The sequence below is a fragment of the Vombatus ursinus genome, unplaced genomic scaffold (assembly GCF_900497805.2).
Source record: "Vombatus ursinus unplaced genomic scaffold, bare-nosed wombat genome assembly UNPS02014802.1, whole genome shotgun sequence".
Classification (NCBI taxonomy): Eukaryota; Metazoa; Chordata; class Mammalia; order Diprotodontia; family Vombatidae; genus Vombatus; species Vombatus ursinus.
Window position 1 is genome coordinate 24,816,804 of NW_020954580.1, and position 21,695 is coordinate 24,838,498.

General features: G+C 39.7%; 1 protein-coding gene across 4 annotated transcripts in view; it reads left to right on the forward strand.

Moving 5' to 3' along the window:
- The window catches only part of TRAK2 (trafficking kinesin protein 2), a 76,632-nt gene that overhangs the window by 42,778 nt on the left and 12,159 nt on the right, over positions 1-21,695 (forward strand). For all 4 annotated transcript variants that reach the window (XM_027873661.1, XM_027873665.1, XM_027873662.1 and 1 more), the window contains 10 exons: positions 272-348; positions 1,580-1,696; positions 2,654-2,860; positions 6,981-7,059; positions 10,103-10,233; positions 11,056-11,130; positions 14,512-14,649; positions 18,214-18,293; positions 18,839-19,042; positions 20,360-20,661. In XM_027873661.1, coding sequence (XP_027729462.1) covers positions 272-348; positions 1,580-1,696; positions 2,654-2,860; positions 6,981-7,059; positions 10,103-10,233; positions 11,056-11,130; positions 14,512-14,649; positions 18,214-18,293; positions 18,839-19,042; positions 20,360-20,661 — 1,410 coding nt within the window. The remainder of the gene's footprint in view (positions 1-271; positions 349-1,579; positions 1,697-2,653; positions 2,861-6,980; positions 7,060-10,102; positions 10,234-11,055; positions 11,131-14,511; positions 14,650-18,213; positions 18,294-18,838; positions 19,043-20,359; positions 20,662-21,695) is intronic.

Consider the following 21,695-nt stretch of genomic DNA (forward strand, 5'->3'; position numbering starts at 1 on the left):
AAATCTGTATCATCAATTTGGAAAAGCGATTCTTATGTGTTGGTTGAAAGTTACTCAGTTGACTCCTGGTGGGTAGATAGAACACAATCTATCTTCCAAACTTTGCATTCTATGGAACTCCTTTGATTGCTATGATAACCTTTTCATCACATCCATATATTCTTTTTTTTTTTAAACAAATTGATCCTTTTGCCTCTTCTAAATGCTTGTATTCAAATTTTCTCATTGTATCTGAAACAGTCAACACTGATTTTGATTTTTTTTTTCTTAGTTCTAGGCACAGACAGGGTGGAGCAGATGACTAGAACTTATAATGACATTGACATGGTCACACATCTTCTGGCTGAGGTAGGATCACCTCTTGAGTAAAGATTATTGACTAAAGTTCAAATGATCATTTTTCTATAACAGCAATAAAGAAGTGAATTCTTTGACTTGTCTTATCAGGAGTTCCTGTAACTTAAATACTTGAAAAACTAAAAGAGTAGAAGATCCCCTCCAACAGTAGCTGCCCCTCTGAGTCTATATTTATTTGGATCTGATTAGATATTAAAATTCAGGTGTAGAATAATTAGAAATACTGTATTGAAAACTCTCTTACTTTACCCTAATTTCACCAAAATAAAATACTATAAGCATATAGGTCTATCACTACTTATCCCTGAATACTTATTCTCTTAGCCATTATCTAACTTTTTTTTGCCACCCTAGACTTTGAGCCTCAAAACTCTTGGTCTTCTAGCATCTCTCTGCATATTATTTCCTCATCTATAACGTGAGGCAGTTAGAATAGATGATTATATTATAAAGTCCCTTACACCTTTAACCATCTTATGATAGTACTCTGTGAAATAATATTGTCCCTGTCTTGTAGAAACTTAAAACTATTAGCCTATATAGAGCCACCTTCTTTCCTTTCTGTTTTCTCTTCTCTCCTCTCCGTCTTACCCAAGCTGGGAGTACAGCTGCCAGTCATGGGCCTGTTCCCAATACTGATCACACCCTGCTCTGTTTTTTCAATATGGACAGCCCCGTGGCCCTCTGCTCCTGGAAGCTCACCCTCTTGGTGCTTGACTTCATCCCAGACGCTCCTACTGTATTTCAGAGCTTCCAAACTCCAGTGATTCCCCAGTCTCAGCCTCCCTCAGGAACAGGGATCATACAGGCTTGCACCACCATGCCCAGCTCTAGAGCTACTTTCAACCCACCTAACTACTAGCAGTTCATTTCAATGCCCCTTTTCTGGAACATTACTTAATAGTTGTATCTCTTGGCCCTAACTCTAAGGGTCACATTCATATGTATTCTCCAGTGCTGCACAACCTTGAAGGCTTCAGGGCGCCTGTGTAAGGTGATGATCAATAACTCTCAATATGAAAAATTAGATATTGATTTGCATTGAGCACTGAGGCCTTCACATGTTTGGTTGAAAAATTTTCCTCCTTTCTTTTCTCTGGAATTAAAATGGAATTTGACACTTTCTAGGAATTTGCATTTGTGACTAGAGCTTCTGGAGTATATTGGATTAAGTAATACTTTACTTGCTGTCAAGTGAAAAATATGTTTAATGTTTGGGCAGAGAGATCGGGACCTCGAGCTAGCAGCTCGCATTGGCCAAGCTCTCTTGAAGAGGAACCATGTTCTGTCTGAACAGAATGAAGCACTTGAAGAGCAGTTGGGACAAGCCTTTGATCAAGTGAGTGGTTTTCCTGAATGATAGAGACCTTGAGAGAGCAGAGTTATCTACTCTGGTGGATTCTCCGAAATGATTCCATCACATAAGGGCCCTCTGGCAGGTGGAGTATGTTGACTGCCATTATAGTGAATACAGTGATGGAAGGAGATATTTTGAAGGTCATCTGTTATGCGATTATGTTCTTATTAATCATGTGAAAGTAACTTAATATGTGTGGTAAGCTACTTGTGTAGTAATGCTCTATTTTGCCCCTGTTTTAGCCATGCTATTTGTGTTTTATGAAGCTTCATCTTGAATTTATGTTAAAGATCCATCAGTACTTAAGGGATCTGTAACTTGATTAGCATTGCTGGTACTCCTGCCACCAATAATGATCACAACCTATATTCTATCACTTAGTAGATGGTCCTTCTGAACTTAACTTGGTTGGTCTTTGGACAACATGGCGGCCCCATGCCCAGAGCTTTGACGGCTTGGTGTGTGATCTGCTAGAGTTTGTCTCTACTAGCGTATCTTTTGACATCCCAGAGTCATTTCTGTGACTTCTTGAAAAAGAGAAATGCTTTAATGGAAGATGTGAAAGATTGGAACCTGTCTTTCCATTGATGCCTTTAGTCATTATTCATGGTTTAAACAGAAAACATGGCTTGCTTCGTAACAATAAACTTGTTCATTGGATTCAGTTTGTATTGAATTGTAACTTATTAGAATGCTTCTATTATTAAAACTTCAAAGCTGTATTGTAGCAAAAAATGTTCTCAATTTGTAGCTTGAGGAAGACTGAATGAAGTTTTTTCATCTTTTGATATGTTTCATGTCAGTCAGGAAAATGTGACTTTCAGTGTTACTGTCTTAGTTTAAACTGTGGTACAATTCTCAAAATTCAGAAGCCACATTGCCTGTATAAAGTATGAAATAGGAAAAACATTTGGTAAATCAGATACCTTTTGTATTTAGGTTAATCAGCTGCAGCATGAGTTGTCTAAGAAAGAAGCATTACTTCGTGTCTCTTTTGCTTTGGAAGAGAGTGAAACTGATTCCAGCTGTTCTACACCACTTAGATTCAATGAGTCTTTCAGCCTTTCTCAAGGTCTCTTACAGCTGGACATGTTACAAGAAAAACTCAAGGAACTGGAGGAAGAGAATTTGGCTCTCCGATCTAAGGTATACTAATCCTAATCTTCTCTTGCTTCACAGTGCATATTAAAGTTAGGGGAGTAGAGGGTAGTGGAATGGAAAGGAAGATCTAGTAAGTTTAGAGCAGGGTTTCTTAACCTAAGGTCCATAAACTTGGTTTAAAAAAAAAAACTTGTAAAATATTTTGATAGCTATATAATTGGTTTCCTTTATAATCCTATATATTTTATTTTACTCATTAACTTAAAAAGATTGTTCTGAAAAGGAAACATAGACTTCACCAGACTTCCAAAGGGGTTCCATGACTCAAAAATGGTTAAGAGCTCCTCGTTTATAGCATGCTCAAGATTTCCTTAAGGTTGCACCACCTTTGCCTATCTATGCATTCTCATGGTCCTAAATTTGCACACTTCAAAAGGGAGAGAGTGTTGAACTTTGCAAGAAAAAGAAGTTTAGAAAGTTCTCTAGTAATCTTTTGGTAGACCATTTCACTCAAATCAACTTCAAAAGTATGAACTATAGCTTCAGTCTTGAGTACATGAAATACATCCTTATATTCGCAGAGCTTGCTTTTTTCCATACTACTCATTGGTTGGTGCATGTGGGATTGTGTCATTAACTATTTCTTCTCCATCCAGAATATCTAACCTAAATAGAATTTTCAATATATTGGTATTTATTCCCTTGAATCCTAGTGGAAAGCAGGATACTACAGTGAAAAGAGCTCTCAGTGAGGAGTCAGAGGACCCTGGTTTGAATCCCTGTTGTAACACAGGAGCTTTTGGCCTCTGGCCTCTAGCGGATTCACTCTTGATCCAGGCAGCCGGAAGGACAGCGATGGAGACATAACGAGGGGTTATTTAATTTATTCTTCTCAAAGGGTTGCTGATAATGAGAGCACCAATTCCTACAGCATGCCCTAATTACTCTTCTCGCAGGGGCAGGTGAGAACATAGCAGAAGCTCCAACTCCTGCAGTATCCCCTAAGTGTTGATGGGGGCCATTTGAGGCAAGCACAGCGTTACGCTGTCACATTCCCCACTTACTGACCAGTGCTGACTTGATTTATAGAGGTGCACACAAAGAAGGCAATTTGTCAGCAATAGCCTCACAAGTTTACATTAATTTTGGCGATATCATGATGACTTAGCACAGAGCAAGTGCAGTAGGCATTTACAACTTAAGCACAAATGTTTATATTATCTTAACATTATATAACTGTGTGCAGATGCAGTAGAAATTGTTTCTGGCCATGGATCCTGGGAACTAGTGTCTATGATCCTGGGAACTATTATCTAAAAAAAGAATAATAAAATCCACCTTACATACACCTGTCCTCCCTCTTACTACCTACGTCTCCCTAGGAAGGCCACTTAATCTCCCTGGATCTCTCTTGGTTCCTTGTCTGTCAAGTGACAGAGTTGGACTAATTTGACATCTCAGGTCCCTTTCAGCTTTTAAGTCTGTGATCCCATGATCCTTCTTGGGTAGGGTATCTTGTGATTACCCTTCACTGGCTTCTCTTCCTCTTTTCATTCCATAAAGGGAGGTAGATGTTCTGTAAGAGCCTTACCTTTTCCCTCCCTTGGTGAGCTCAGAATTCCACTCCTGTGGCTTCAGGTCATCACTCCTTGGCAGGTGACGCCTGAGTCCACATCCCAAGCCTACCTTAACCTTTCTCCCAAACTAGTCCTCCATTTCTGACCACTTTCCCCTCCAGTTCTGCATATCCTGATGAATGAGTGCACATCAGCTGTGTCTTATTTAAATATGATATCTCCCTCAGTGTCTAGAGTAGAGACTCTTCACATGGTAGGTGCTTAAATGTGTGTTGAATTCTAACCATTCATTCAGCAGGCATGTATTAAATGGCAATTGTGTGGAAGACAATGGTAGGTGTTATAGATACAAAGAAAAGTAAATCAGGCCTTGCCCTCAAAGAATTTATGTTCTACTGTGGGAAAACAACATGTACCTCAATTAGCCAGGGAAAAATGTATACAAAATAAATGCAAAGCCTTGGGGTTGGGGGAGAAGAGAGAGAGAGACAATAATAACGGGGAAAATCTGGAAGGGCCTTTTGTAAAGGGCAGCATTTGGGCGGAGCCCTGGATTACGGTGTTTTGGAGAGGTAGAGGTGTGAAGGGAATGCATTCTGTTTGTAGGGGGAAGCTTATGCAAGTCATGGAGGGAGGAAATAAAATGCAGCATAGGAAGAAATGGTAAGTAGGCTATTTAAGCTGGAACACAGGGTTAATGAGGGCGATAAATGTGAGATCAGCTTAGAAGGTTAGGTTGAAACCAAGCTTTCAGTGACAGCCAGAGGAGTTTGTGCTCAGTTCTAAAGACAGTAGGAAGCCATTTGGTTTTCTTGAGCAGGTCAGTGACGTGATTAAACACTTTAGGAATGTCAGTATGGCAGCTCTGTGAAGAATGTATTGGATAGGAAAGAGCCTGGAGACAGGGGGACCAATTAGAAGGCTGTGGCTGTCGTTTAGGCAAGAGTTGATAAGAGAAGGGAGCTGATGAGACAGTGTGGAAACACGGAAACGGAATTGACAGAATTTAGCCAGCTGACTGGTTGTGAGGGTTGAGGGACAGTGAATAGGAGAGGATGATGAGGATTGCTGGTCCAGTGATGTGAAGGATGATGGTGTTCTCAAAGGAAACAGGGAAGTTAGGAAGAAGGATGGGTCTTAGGAGAAAAGATAATGAGTTCTGTTTCGACATGTCGAGTTTGAGGTGCCATATGCAGTTGGAAATATTTCTGTTGGCAGTTGGTGTTGCAGGACCAACATCTCCTACTAGAGCTGTACTAGAGCTGGATTTGTATATCTAGGATTTATCTGTATAAAAATGATCATTGAATTCATAGTAGCTGATAAGATCACCAAGAAAAAAGAGGATTTTCTTTAGGCGGTAGGGCATGGATGACGGACCAGTAAAAGAGACTGAGAAGGAGGAGGAGAACCAGGAAAGAGCGGAGTCACAAAAACCCAAGGAGGAAAGAGCATCCAGGAGGAGAGAGTGATTAGCAGTGCTGCAGAGGCTGAGAAGAATGAAAATTAAAAATAATCCCTCCAGCTTAGCGGTTAGCAACCTTGAAGAAAGTAATTTCAGTTGAATGTTGAGGTCGTAAACTATATTGGAACAGATTGAGGAATGAGTGAAAGGAGAGGAAGTGGAGACAGTCTTTCTAGGAGTTTGGTTGTGAAAGGATACTCACTTGAGAGGACGGTAGGTTTTGATAGGATGGAAAAGACCTGAGCAAGTAGAGCGGGAGAAATTAAGGAATAGAGAGGGGAGGAGCGACAGCGAATGCGAGAGCAAACTGCTGAAAGAGACGAGATCCAAAGGCCTCAAGAGTGGACCTTGGTGAAGAGAAGATCTTCTTTGTCAGAGGCAGAGAGGAGGGCAGGTGATGGCCAGGTGTGTCTGTAATTTGTGACCTGGCACAATTCCTGCCTTAGGCTATTAATACTCTAGTTCATGCTCTCAGTTTTCACCCAGAGATTTGAGGCCCAAACCTAGCCTGGTTCACTCTATAGACATTCGTGCTTTACTTTTTGTTCCCTACCGACTTGCTCATCAGTTGCTCACAAAGATTGCAACAAAATATTCTTTTGTGACTATTTTCGCATTCTCCTTCCGTATACAACTAGAGTAGGGCCTGATGCTGCAAGCATTGTCTTGGTTTTTGCCTTTCTAGTCCAGCGTGCTCTGTTTTGTGTAGAGGTCTGACAGTCGTGACACTGTCTTTTCCTCATTCACCTTTCTCCCTTGCCTACTTCTAACCCCCAAAAAAAAAAAAAAAAAAGAGTTTATTTTATCCTTGGTGTGTATGTGTGTTTAAAGTGCCCTCAGGCTTATCCATCACCTGTGGTCATGATTGCATGGAAAGTAGTATCAAGGTTATTTTTAGTTCACTGTAATAAAGTTCTCTGGAAGTATGATCATGAAATCCCTCATTTTATGATCGATAATGTACAGACTCCTAGTTTTATGGATATGTCTTCATGACTTTGAAAATCATCATATCTTAAATGAGATATAAAAGTTATCTCAATTACTCATGACTCATTATTAAAGAATTAAAATATACTACTACTACAGAACTCACTGCAATCACTTTTTTTTTCTATTAAAGGCTTCTCACATAAAGACGGAAACAATTACCTATGAAGAGAAGGAGCAGCAACTTGTCAATGACTGTGTTAAAGAACTTCGTGAGTATTCAATTTCCATTCTGTCATTGGATTCAGATTAGACAGTTTTAGAATGGCTTTTTTTCAAACTTCATCATGCTTCATTTTTCTATTTTTAGGTGAACATTCAAGTTAACACATATTTAAGGGCCTACCAATAAAACAACTTATTTCCTCATTCATTAAGTACCTACTATGTGCAAGACACTGAATTGAGTATAAGGGTTACAGAGACACAAATGAGGTAATCCCTACTCCTGAGAAACTTACACTATGTGTTTCATGAACTTCTAGTTTGCAATTGACTAAATTTCAATTTAAATGTCAAATTGAAGATTTCCCTAAGAATTTTTCAAACAGCAGTTTGAAGAAGTACAATTTAATATCTGGGTGTGTAGCCTCAGTTTTCTTGATTAAATGAGAAAGGTGGGCTAGGGTGATAGCCCAGGTCCTTATGATTCTATGACTATAAAGATCCATAATGTGAAATAAAGCACCAAATTTAATTTTCAAATATTTTACTTCCTATGCCCCCAGTACTAGTTATTAAATCAGACTTATATTGCTATACATCATACCAAAGGACACCAACTGAAAAGATGTGGAAAAAAAGACAGTGAGCATGTCACCTAAAAGAGGGATAAGGGAGTTCTTTCTATCAAGAACCACTGACACCCAAAGCTATTGAGCAAGAATGACATAAATGAAGATTCAACTTAGGTTTTAGGTCAAAAGATGTTTTAGAGTCTTGTGCAAGACCAATTTTTAAACTAAAAATAGGAAATGCAATTCTGTTCAATGCATTTGAACAATTAAAAAATTTTTAGTATTATGTCATGATCGATTAAGGGGAACAACCAGGAAGAAATAATAATAGTTAATAATAATAATAATAATAATAATAATAGCTAGCATTTATATATTGCCTACTATATGGCAGGCATTGTGCTAAGCACTTTACAAATAACATCTCATTTGCTTCTTACAACAGCCTTGGGAGGTAGGTGCTATTATTACTCCCATTTTATAGATAAAGAAACTGAGGCAAACAGGTTAAGTGACTTGCCCAGGGCTACATAGCTGGCGAGTGTCTGGGATTGGATGTGAACTCAGGTCTTCCTTACTCTAGGCCCAGTGCTCTATCTATGTAGCTGCCTAAGAAAGAAGCAGAACAGGGGGAGGAAAGAAGAGAGAAAATGACACCAAAGGAGAGAAGGCTGTAGCTTATATAATGAGTGTGGCTATTAGTCCTTCCCATTCATTTAGGCTATCAGCATCTAGATTAAGTTATCCTGGAATTTTCATACTCTAAGAAACTTTAAAAATCAAATTTCTCCTTTTACAGATGAGGAAATAATCTCAGAGAGGTTAAAGGACTTCCCTGAATTGCAAAGCTAGCTTTCTGGTTCCCCGTTACTCTCCTCTGAAGTCTCATTAACTCTCCACCAACTTAAAAGTCTTTTTTGAACTGAGAAATGACTGAGAGGAGGGGAGAGGAGGGGTCTGGTTTTCTGTGTTTTAGTGGGCTGTTCTTTCCTCTAAATTTTAAAGTTTATTTTTGAAATAAATATTTACTTTCACTTGGAATCCTCATAGCTTAACATGGGTGGGAAACAATGACAGAGATTTTAGAAATTTCCCCTAAAAATATTGAGCGTTTTGCCTACTTGCCTGAAAATCTATCTGACTTGCGAAGGCTACTTGGTTGTCTTTTGAATGATAAGAGCTGCCTTCCTTCTCAGTAAACATGCCATCATTTCTTTCATTTTTCAGATATTTTTTAAATCAAATCTTTTGTTTTTTAAGATTAATGAAGTGATACTACAGATGATCATGAGCATTATCCCCAAGGAAAACTCAATGAAAAACTTTTGAAGAGTGAAGTGGGCTGGGTGTAAAGGATTGGGTTTTGTTTGTTTTTTCCTGTAAGTGGGCTTTGTGTTATTTTTATTTATTATTTTTAGCTCTACTAGAATCCTGCTAGGTTAAAAAAAAAATGCTAGCTTACCTGTGCCTAGAATTTGCATTTTAACACCTTAAACATGACTACTATGTCTTACCTATTGTCCTGATAAGAGCTATTTCTGAGTCATGGGCCAAATATCCCACCCTCCTAAAAATACCTTAAAGAAATTAAACCCTAATTGCTACTCTATCCTAAGAACTAAAACTTGCTGAACTTGACTAATTCTTTTATTGTTCAGTTGTTTTACTCATGTCCGACTCTTCGTGACTCCGTTTGGGGTTTTCTTGGCAAAGATACTGGAGTGGTTTGCCATTTCCTTCTCCTGCTCATTTTATATTTGAGGAAACAGACAAATATGGTTAAGTGATTTGCTCAGAGTCATGCAACTAGTAAAGTGTCTGAAACTGCATTAAGTTTTCCTGACTCTAGTCCTGGCACCCTATTGGCTGTGCCACCTAGCTGCCGTGACTCATTCTACGTTGACACCTCTACCTAAGTTGTTTTCCATTGTCTTTAAGTTAAAATCTTGTTGACAAGATTGTTTAATTCTGTGTATGTACAAGGGTGTTTCTGCATCAGCTCTAAATTCATGATCCTTTGACCTCATCTGAAATACTGAATCATAAAGCTGAAGTGCCCAATTAAAATGTATGCATTGTTTCAAAACATATCTTCCCTCGTAGGGGATATCCTTGAACCAGCGCCCCACTCAAGGTAAGCTTTTCTAGAAGTCCTCATCTAGTTTGAGTTTGGACACGGGGGTCACCTTTAACCAATGTTTGCCCTTGGTTGTGATGGTTTTTCATCTTTTGCTCTATCATGAAAGAAGTTCATACTCCACACTATAATTTTTTAAGGCAGATTCTAGATTCATAAACCAGCTGGATTTGAGAAAATTGTTCTTTGCAGGGTTAGCATTTACATTGATTGGCACTGCAGTAACCTACTCAGTAGTAGTCAGAGATCTGGGTTACAGACCCTCGCTATGACTCCGTAGCTGGGTGATCTGGTTCAGATCACTGTAGGTGGAGAAACACTACTACTGTTTGTTCCCCTGGTGGCCTTAGAGTTATAAGAATCGTTCTTTTAACTCTCCAGGTGAGACAAATGCGCAGATGTCCAGGATGACGGAGGAGTTATCGGGGAAGAGCGATGAACTGATTCAGTACCAGGAAAAGATCTCCTCCCTCTTGTCACAGATCCTTGATCTTCAGCACAAAATTAAAGAAGTAGGTTTAAAGGCACAAGCCACTTTTGTGCCCTGTCATCAGACCACAGCTCTATGTGTCCTAAATACGTCTGAGCAGTTTCTTTCACAGCCACGCCATCTGTTCTGTTAGCACACCACACCACCTGCACTGTAGGACAGGCCCGTGGCTGTCCCCCAGGCTGCCGTTGTCGCTTCCTTATCAGTCCAGTCTGTCCCATGCACTACTGCCAGTTCAGTCATCATAACGCACATTTCTGATCCAGTCACTTCCCTGCTTGAAAACTGTCCTGGTTCTTCATTGTCTGCCAAGTACTTATGTCTGCTTAGCCTAGAACGTGAGACCTAGACAAACTGACTTGGGTCTGCCTTCAGCCTATCACACATGACTCCCTGATATACACGGTCTTCTTCAGCCACACTGGAGTACTCATGATCCCCTAAATATGCTTTCCTGTTTCAACGCCTTTGCATACACTGTTGCCTGTGTCTGGAATACAGCTCCCCATCTCCATCTCCTCCTCTAAGTCTCTCTCTGGAAAACAGAGTAACTACTTACCTAACTCAATAGGCTACCGTGTAGCCTATTAGTTAATAATCCTTGTAGTTCTCTGGACAGTTTGGAGGAGAAATAGTTTTTGTCCGTCTTAGACTTTTACAGTTATTTTATAATTATGAATCTAATATTATAGTTAGGATTTTATAAAGTTGCCTCTTGAGGAGTAACTGTTATTCATATCAGAATTTCTAATGGTATCATATGCTTCCCCCATAAAAAAGAATAATTGTATGTTATATGCTTAAAATTTTAAGTATGCTTTTTTTTTTTTTAACATGGTACTAGCATGTGATTGAAAAGGAGGAACTGAGGCTTCACCTACAAGCTTCCAAAGATGCCCAAAGACAGCTGACAATGGAGGTGATTTGTTTTCTTATCTTTTTTCTGTTTCTCTTTTTTCTTCAGTGGTCTTTATGAAGAATTATATAACTAGAGAAAATGGAGAAAAGCAGTGATTTTTTTTTTAATTCATCAGGAGGCATCTGTGGATTATCATTGGCCTGTTCTATACATGATAGAAAATTTTGTATTCTGTAGAATTCTTCAGCAAAAATAGATTTTTCAGTTTAGCTCAAATGACCATTAACAAGATAGTTCCTTTTACATAGGGTCTATAATTTCAAAAGAGAATGGCAGAGTTCATTGTCATAAAGGAGTCTACCTTGTCAATATACTACTTAAAAACAGCAATAGAAATACGAAAAAGAAGCAAAACTGCCAGAAACCCTCCCAAGTTGGAGGTAATTCACAGAAGTGATGGATTCAGTGGTCTCTCATCTGTGATCCTATAAAAAAAGGACATGGCTGGTCCATTGTGCTCCATTGATTTCCTCCCAGAGTCAGAACAGCATAAGAAGGACCTTAGCATGGGGAGTGGTTCTTCTGTGGGAGAACATGGAGAAATGGGAGGAATGCCTTGTGGGAAGAGCATGTGTGAGTAGCTTGCAGCTGGTATCATGCGAAATCAAGAATCCATTGAAGTATTTCAAGGCAGCTAGATTGGCACAGTGGGTAAGAGTGCTGCACAGGGAGTCAGGAAGGCCTGAGTTCAAATCCTACCTCAGACATTTACGAGCTGTATGACCCTAGGCAAGTCACTTAATCTCTCCCAATCTCAGTTTCCTCATCTGTAAAATGGGGATAACAATAGCATTTCCCTCCCAGGGCTGAGAATCCAGTGAGATAAAATTTGTTCAGTGTTTTGTAAATTTTAACATGTTGCATAAATGTTAACTGTAACAATTATGGTTATTATTTCTACAAAAAACAAGAAAGGACAGACAACTAGAATATGATGTGCTCAAAGTTAAGAAAGATTGGCATTTGTTTCAGAATCAACTTTGTAAAAATAACTAAGCATTCTTTTAAAAAAACAAAATACTTAAAGATCAAGATGGCTTTTAAGAGAATAGGGATCATCGCATGTAATGCTTTAATCCATAGATATTTTTTAACTGTGAATAACTGGATGGTATCTCAATGGAATCACCAATAATAAGATTAAAAAGATTAGTACTATTTTTTTAAATAATTAATTTATTTATTTTTAGTTTTCAACATTCACTTCCATAAGATTTTTAGTTTTAAATTTTCTCCTCCTCCCTCCCCTCCCCCTTCCACAAGATAGCGTGCAATCTGATATAGGCTCTACTTATACATTGATTTTAAGCATATTTTCACCTTAGTCATGATGTATAGAAGAATGAACCATGAGAAAGAAGAAATAAACAAAACAACAAAAGAAAAGGAGAACAAATAATACACTTCCATCTGTATTCAGACTCCATAGTTCTTTCTCTAGACATGGATAGCATTTTCCATCATGAGTCTTTTGGAATTGTCTTAGATTCTTTCATTGCTGAGAAGAACCAAGTCTATCAAAGTCAGTCATCCCATAATGCGGCTGTTACTGTGTACAATGTTCTCCTGGTTCTGCTCACTTCACTCAGCATCTGCATACAAGTCTTTCCAGGTTCTGAAATCTGCCTGCTCATCATTTCTTATAGCCCAATAGTATTCCATTATATTCATATACTACAACTTGTTCAGCCATTCCCCAATTGATGGGCATCCCCTCAATTTCCAATTCTTTGCCACCACTTATACAGCTGCTATAAATATTTTTGTACATGTGGGTCCTTTTCCCGTTTTTATGACCTCGCTGGGATACAGACCTAGAAGAGCTATTTCTGGGTCAAAGTTAGTACTATTTTAATTAACTATTGAAGGACCCATCAGTGCTTGAAGAGAGAAAAGGAAGGGGTTGATGTTGGCCTTCATAGATCAATGAAGTGAGGGCGAGGAAAAAAGATGTTGTTGGAGAGGTGAACTTCTGTAAAACTTAATAATATGAAATATGTGGACTTATCCGCATCTGAATTTGGGGAAAGATTAGTCTAGTGAAATATAGGTGATTGTATTCCTTCTCTCAGATGATCCTTATGCTTTAAAGACACTGTTTTACAAATATCTCCCTGTGACCAGGAAAAATAACCAAAAAATCCCATGTTCTCCAACTATGCAAAAATTTCACATATGCATTGTTTTGGTTTCTTTGTTCAGAACTGTGATTTCACTAGGAGCTCCCCATGGAAATGCCCTCTACCCAAGCAAATGGCAACTCTCCTTACAATTTGTCATCAGAGGGCTACCCAGAGGAACAGATATTTAGGCAAAACAGTTAAAAAACCATCTGATTTTCTTAGGTTCTTCATAATGACCTAGTCTACTAAATATGCTTACAAATGAATAACCTCTGACATTTGCTATCTGTGTGACCCTGGGTAAATCTTCATCTGTAAAATGGGAATAATAATGCTTGCTGCTATCTCAGAGTTGGGGGGGAAAGACTTTGTAAATTATGAAGCATTATAGAATTTTAAAGTTTTATGGTTAATTTGTGTAATGCATGTGAATTAATTAGGTCCCTAAAAAGACAAATGCAACAAGGAGTTCAGTAGAAAATGCATTTTGGGGGCAGCTAGGTGGCGCAGTGGATAGAACACCGACCCTGAAGTCAGGAGGACCAGAGTTCAAATCCGGCCTCCCCCAAACACTTGACACTTACTAGCTGTGTGATCCTAGGCAAGTCACTTAACCCCAATTGCCTTAAAAAAAAAAGAAAGAAAATGCATTTTGCTCTCAGTTAACCAACATTTATTAAGTGTCTATCTATCTTGTACTAGGTTCTAAGTATACCTATGTAGGCATAAAGAATGATTCCCAAACCAGGGAGATAAATCCTTTGTTCAGAAAGACTAAGTACCTGAAAATGAGGTAAAAAAAAAAATTCTTAAACCTTCCTTATTTAAAATCACTTGAGTGATTTTATTTAAAAAATTTATGAATATTATATGAAATGTGACTTAGAGCTAATCTGTTTCCTTCTTGATATTCAAATGGGATAATAAGTTTGATCAACTGAGATGAGATAACAAATTTAATGAGAAAATGCTTTGCGAACTTAAAAGTACCATATAAATGCGTTATTATCATTATTACCCTAGACTATAAATTGACATGTCAGAGTGGGAAGAGTTATATCTAATTGTCCCTAGCAAGGATGTATTTTGACATTTCAGGAAGGTACCAACTATATTCATTTGGTATGAACTGCTTGACAGTATTGAAAAAAGTTCACTTCCTCCTGGGAAAAGCTTGCTGATTAGTAGAGAAGTTTTCTTTCATTGTTGTTCAGAAAAGATGGTAAGTTATGTTGATCGTTCCTATTTCTCATTTCAGCTGCATGAGTTACAGGATCGAAATGCAGAGTGTCTGGGAATGCTGCACGAATCCCAAGAAGAAGTGAAGGAACTCCGTAGTAGATCTGGCCCTGCAGCACATTTATACGTCCCCCAACAGTGTGGAGTGCTTTCTGCGGTAAGGAGACCAGAGTGCTGTGCATAATATTAAAGGAAATTTTGGTTTTTTCAAACTGTATATGCCATAAGCTGTAATACCATCCAGACAGTCAGTCAGTCGGCAATCAATCAATGAACATTTTTTTAAGCACCTACTATGTACCAGGCACTGTGCTAAAACCTGGGAATATAAATACAACTAGAAAGACAGCCTCTGCCCTCAAGGAGCTTACAATCTAATGAGCGAAGACAGCCTATAAAAAGAAGCAAATGGAAGGAGGGTGGGATGGGTGGGGATAGACACAAGTGTCCAACAAGGAGTTGTGGAAGAGGAAGTCCAGACTGCAATCTGGAGAGGAAGGAGACTGGCCTGGGCACCATCTTTAAATGGAGGTTCTTGGAGGGAGCCGTCCAGTCAACGGGAGAGTGTCTTCCACTATGCACATTTCCATGACAACGGAGGAAGTGTGTGGCCTGGAGAGAAGGAAACTTTTTGCTACAAGTAGGCAGTTGCTTTAATGTTTATTTGAGGTGGATGGAATTCTGGGATTGAAATGCATATATATTTATGAGGAAATGCATAGAGCCGATTGGGTTTCCCTTGTACGTGGTGTTCATCGTTTTGTCTGCCCCCTGCCTCGCCATCTTGGAGCTCCTCTGAAGCACATGCCCTGGCATTTTTCCTCAGGGGATTTCAACTTTCTTAGTAAATCATGAGCTGGGGTCCCCTGCTGAGGAGAAGGGGTGGGAGGAGTAGGGAGAAATGATGTTTCCTGGAATGAGGAGGATCACTGTGACCCGGGGCGTATCAGGAGACTTGCATCAGCTCGTGAAGCGGACCATTCCTCACCTAAACAACTGTTTTCCTTGTAGCTGAAGTCAACCTCTCCACAGCTTCTGCAGTTCCTAATGTTGCCTTGCGTAAACCAAGTAAAATGAGGGTAACTCCTCTTCTGTGTGGTTGTCCTTCGTCATCCTCCACCCCCAAGTCCTCTCCAGATGAAACGTTCCTATGGTGTGTTCCTGTGACGCACCGCGCAGAAGCCTCTCACTGCCCTGGTTGCTTTCCTCCATACAAATCCCAGTCTGGCCATGTCCCTTCTAAAGGCTAGCAGCCAGAACTGAAGAAAACACTCCAGATAGGATCTGACAGAGCTGAGGACGGCAGGAACACTTCTACCTCCCTCATGCAGGATGCTGTGTTTCTGTCTATTGAGGTAGGCCAAGCACATGGGAGCCCTGCGGTCACCGTTCCATGCCATTGACCTGTGTTGGGTTTCCGGTTCGTGAAAACCTCGTCTTTTTCACAGGAATTGTCATTCACCCACCACTCTCCCTGTTTTGTATTTGTGCGTTTGTCTTTTTAATCCAATTATGTAAGTTTAATAAGTATTAATGTAAATTAGGCCCCTATTTTTAGTCTGTTAAGACCTTTTTAGGATCCTGATTCTGTCACCCAGCTTGCTAGCTACCCATCTCAGCAATATGTAATCTAAAAGATGCCATCCTCCAACTCTAATGATTGTTGAACAGAACAGACCTGAGTATGGAGCACTGTGGGACTCTGGCAGGTACCTCTCTCCAGATTAGTACTAACCGTGGTGTTCAGCCGGTGCCAGAGGCACCTGACTCTGCTGTCCTGCAGCCCATGTTTCTCTGTCTTGTCCAAAGGTTACACGTTGGAGACTTTGTCATATGCCTCCCTAATTTCCAGGCATACTATGGTCCTAGCAGTCATCTACCAGTCAAACTGCCCCCCAAAAAAGGACACGTTATCTTGAAGCATGCTTAAATAGTACCCCCCAAATTGTTTAAATTGAAGGGAATGGAATTCAAATGGCACTTTTAGATGGCCGTGCTAATTTTACTTGCTTCTTGTGGAACCCTACGCACAAAACTCCGTGTCCCGTGTCTCTGCCTTTGTCTTGACAGTCCCCAGTATCCAAAATGCTCTTGTTCCTCACCTCTCTCTTGCCATCACTGCTTTCCTTCAAAACCACATGAAGTTTTTCTGGATCCCCACAAGTAGCTGTGCCCTCCCTCCCCAAAGAGCTCACAAACCATCGCTTCGTCCCTAAGGTTTTTCCGAGGATTAAAGTCGAGATCATTAACTGAAAGATCAACCTTCTTTCTTTGAGGATCAGGTTATCATTGGCCTCTATCCAGTCCTGTAGCACCTTTCTCTTTTTAGACAGTTTTTCAAAGATTACCAACAAGAGCTGTGAATTGGTCCAGCTATTTTGTAGAGCACATCGGAACTATGTCCAGAAAGTCACTGAACTCTCCGTACTCTTTGACTCTGCTTTTTCCACTGCTAGAGATCAAAGAAGACAGAAAAAGTCTCATGTGTATTAAAATATGTATAGCAGCTCTTTCTAGTAACAACTGGAAATTAAGGGAGGGGAGGATAGGGTGCCCATCAATTGGAGAATGGCTGAACAAGTTATGATAGTATCGGGAAAAACCTGGGAAAACTTTTGTGAACTGCTGCAGAGTGAAGCGAGCAGAACCAGAAAAATTAATTTATACATTAACAACATTTCAAAGACAAACAACTTTGAAAGAAGACTTAGGAACTCTGATCAATTCAGTGACCTTTCAGTATCAACGTTGAAGCATCCCACTCACCTCCTGACGGAGAAATGATGGATTCAGAGTGCAGATTGAGACATGCTTTTTGGACACTTGGATCTTTTTGGACATTGTCTATGCATGCCTTTCAGAAATACCTCAGCGGCCATGTTAATTTCTTTAAACTGATTATCCTTTTGTTCCTGGTCAGAATCATTTACGTTTGTATCACCAGAATTTTATTCTTGAGAACATTTCATCCCTCTTCATCTGATTTGCCTTATGGAGTGTTAGGATATAGTATCCTCCTTATCCTTTCTTAAAACTCTTTTGAAAGACATTTCTGATCTCCTAAGCATCATTAAAATGGGCAATGAGGTGGGCACCTTCCCAAATCCAGAATGCATGTCAGACCACACCTGGATTTCCTTTTCCTTATGTACCCCTAGCTGTGAGCTAGATGGTCACTTCCTTCCAAGGTTCTATCATTTCTACTTTGGAAGCCAATTCTTTATTGATTAGCAATTGTAGGGGTAGAAGGGAAGAAGGAGAGGGAGCTGTAGCATATGTCTAGATATTTGAAACATCTTACTACTATTCTGTCATACCTCTTACCTAATTTGTGGCCTTCCAGATCTCATCATCATGACATCTTTGACATTTACTATTTTTATTTCTTACTCCAGGTGTTATCTACCATATTTACTCCCTTCTGATTTGTGAGTTGGGAGGAGGAAATTTCATTGCCACTCTATCTGATCTCTTCCTTATAGATAAGGTACATGTTTACATTGCCAGGATCCTGTTATGATTCACATCCTAGTAAATTGTAATGATGCTTATGAGGTCAAAGGTTACTTCATTTATGTCTATACATCTATCTCTGTGCATTGGTGTAGCGATATCAGAGTTCTTGATTGCTTTTACTGGCCCTCTTCTACCTTTTGGTTTCGTTTCATTTTGTTGTTTTTTTTTTAACAAAATATTCTTAAATCTAAACTATTTCGTTCAGGAATCTCTAGCGGCTGAAATTGAGGGAACCATGCGTAAAGAACTGAGTTTGGATGAGGAGTCTTCTCTCTGCAAACAAAAGTAAGTCCAATGTGTAGTCACCTCTGTGACCAAAACACCAGAATAAAGAGAAAAAATTTATTTCTGAGGAGTTTCTCAGCTGTGGCCCAGAGTGACAGGTATTTGTGACGCTGAGCTAATCAGTCTGCAGTTTATACTTTTCTTTGATAGCTTTCCTTTTTTATAGTTTTCCTCAACTTCCTTGTTCTGAAATTTATGAATATTTTGAACTAGTAAAAATGTCCTCTTTTGTGGCATTTCGAAACTTTAGAGACTACCCCACTTTAGATAGCTTCATGTTTAATTAAATAAACATAAATGAGTGTGTTCTGAAGTCTTCTTTTTCCATTAATTCTAGTTTTAATTCTAGCAGCCGCTTGGCTCATAATCTGTCTTAACCACAGTCACATCCAGAGAAGTGTAAAATTGGGGCAGCTTTTTTTTTTCTAAAAAGATTTCTGGCTTTTCCTTTGCAAGTTGCCAGGTTGAAAAAGACATTGCTTCTTCATTGTGTCCTTCCCATTCTTCAGCTCAAGGCAGATGCCATTCATTTTCCTCTTTAACAGGGAACAGCAGAAGCGAGTATTCGACACTGTCAAGGTGGCTAACGACACACGTTGCCGTTCGGCCTCATTTCCTGCCCTGCTTCCGATTCCGGGCTCCAACCGTTCAAGTGTCATAATGACAGCAAAGCTGTTCCAGTCTGGGCTTCCACGTCTGGAGAGCAGGACACACCCGAACCCAAGGAGCAGCATGGAGGATCTATCTGAGTAAGGAGTTTAATTGGTTGCTTTGGTTTCTGCATTTCTTGTGGCATTTCCATGGCCACATTCCAGAATTCAGAACCAAGAAGTCTGACCACACTGTTCCAGAAACAATTTCATAGAAATAGACAGGTTTCCATGATCATTTCAAAACCATCACTGCTTTTGTTCATATAATTTTATTAAAATAATTTTCTTTTTAATATCCTAATGTATCTGTGGAAGATTATGGCCCAAGCGTTCATGCTTTATTTGTTGACTACACACTTATAAAACTTATCAGCTAATGGGACTAGATTATAGAGGTCCGCACTCCTAATTTTACATATTTGAGAGGCAGCATGGCATAGGAGATGGGAAACCAGCTTTGGAGTCCAGAAGACCTAGGTTCAGGTTCAGCTTATGACAATACTGGTTGTGGGACCCATAGCAAGGTAACCCCTCTTTGCCCCATGCAAAATCTTTAAGATTCTAAATTGTAGAGTAGATCCTACTCTCCATTGGTAAGAGGAGTTCCCTTAGAGGCAGCTAGATGGCGCAATGGATAGAGCACCTGCCCTGGAGTCAGGAGGACCTGAGTTCAAATTTGACCCCAGACACTTGACACTAGCTGTGTGACCCTGGGCAAGTCACTTAACCCTGATTGCCTCATCAAGAAAGAAGAAGAGGAGTTCCTTTGGGGGCAGTTCCTTATATCCCATCCCAAAAGGTTAGGGAGGTGAAGAGAAGGTATGTTACTCAATTGGAGATATAAATTGTGATTAAAGATAATTCATCTCTCTTAGGGGCACAGTGATAGAGTGCTAGGCCTGGAATTAGGAAAACATGCATTCAAATCTAGGCTCAGACTCTTATTATTTGTGTGATATTTGACAAGTCATTCACTCTCTGTTTGCCTCAGTTTCCTCATCTATAAAATGGGGAAAATAACGGCCCTTACCTTGCAGGGTAACCGTGAGAGTCAACTGAAATAATAATTGTAAAGTGCTTAGCATAGTGCCTCACATGTACTATAGAAATTCTAATTAATTATTAGCTACTATTAGGTAAAGAAGTGCTGTCTTATATACACAGCATTATTTAAAGTTATATATAAGGTGATGTACTTCTTTTTAACAGATTTATAGCTTTAAAAAAAAAAAGCATTAGATTCCTTAGTTTATCTCCTTCCACAGGCTACACTGTGGAAATGATAAATACAAAACCTGCTCACCGCAGTCCTACCAATCTAATCCTCACAGAATCCAGTAATGTATGTGAAAGCACTTTATAATTACAAGCATCCAGTGTTGCCACTAGTGGTAGTATTGTTATTTCCCACAGGGACTCCCAGAATATGAGGCTGCCAGGAACCCCTGGAGATAGTGACTTAGCTACAGCCTTGCACCGCCTTTGTCTACGTCGGCAGAACTACTTAAGTGAGAAACAGTTCTTTGCCGAGGAGTGGGAACGTAAGATGCGTGTGTTGACTGACGAGAAAGAAGAGACCAGTGGCTGCAGCACTCCCACGGGGAGCTTTGCCTCTCTCTGCACCAACCAGTCTGAGGTCACAGACCTCAGTACCAGCACCAGCTGCCTTCGGGCATTTATGCCAGAGAAGCTGCAAATTGTCAAACCCCTCAAAGGTGAGCAGTCTGTGATGGGAGAAGAAACTCTCCTGAGCTCTGTGATTCCAATTGTTTTCTTCTCTAGGAGTGGGCGCTGTGGTTCTATCGTTGCTATTAAAGGAACTCTGCTGAAAAAGAGCTCTTGAGTCTAGCCCCTACTTGAGACTTGTTGAAGATCAGTTCTCCCGTTCTGATTCTGTTTAAAGTATATATGTGGACAGAAGCAAATATTCTATTCTTATCCTTTGCTAAGGTGTTCTTAATTTATTTTCATTGATGGTTTTTGTTTTTACATCACCTTCATTTTTTGATATATCCTTTCCTCCTTCCCTAGCCAGAGAGCCATCCCTTGTAACAAAGAAGAAACAAAAGTGGGAGAGGGAAATGTTCTGCACAATTAACCAACACATCAACCAACTCTGACATGTGTAGTGTTATATCCTCTTAGTGTCCCATGTCTACAAAGAAAGCATGGAGGTGCATTTTCTCATTCTCCTGGGCCAAACTTGGTTGTCAGTCTGACAGCATTCAGGTTTTTGTTTGTTTTGGGGGAAAGTTTTTTGCATTTACATTATTGTGGCCACTGCATGTGTTGTATTTGGTTCTGCTTGCTTCACTTCCCATGAATTTATATGTCTCACCGTGCTTCTCTGAATTCTTAATATTCATCATTTCTTATGGCACATTACTATTCTGTTGTGTTCATGTACTAGAATCTGTTGAATTGCTCAGAATCAGCATTCACTTTGTTTCCAGTTCTTTGCCAGTACAAAAAGTGCTTCTGTGAATGTTTTAGTTTACCCAGGACCTTTCTTTCTCTACATCTCCTTGGGTGTATGCCTAGCATTGTGAACTCTGACTCAGAGGGTATGTACATAATTCCAAATTGCAGTGCACCTGTAGGAAAATCACTTTTATGGCTCTGTAGAGGATATAATAGAGCATGGAGAGACTTAGGGCAGGGAGACCAATTAGGAGGCTATTACATTCATCCAAGCAAGAGGTAATGAGGTACTGAATCAGGGTGGTGGCCATATGGGTGGAAAGACGGG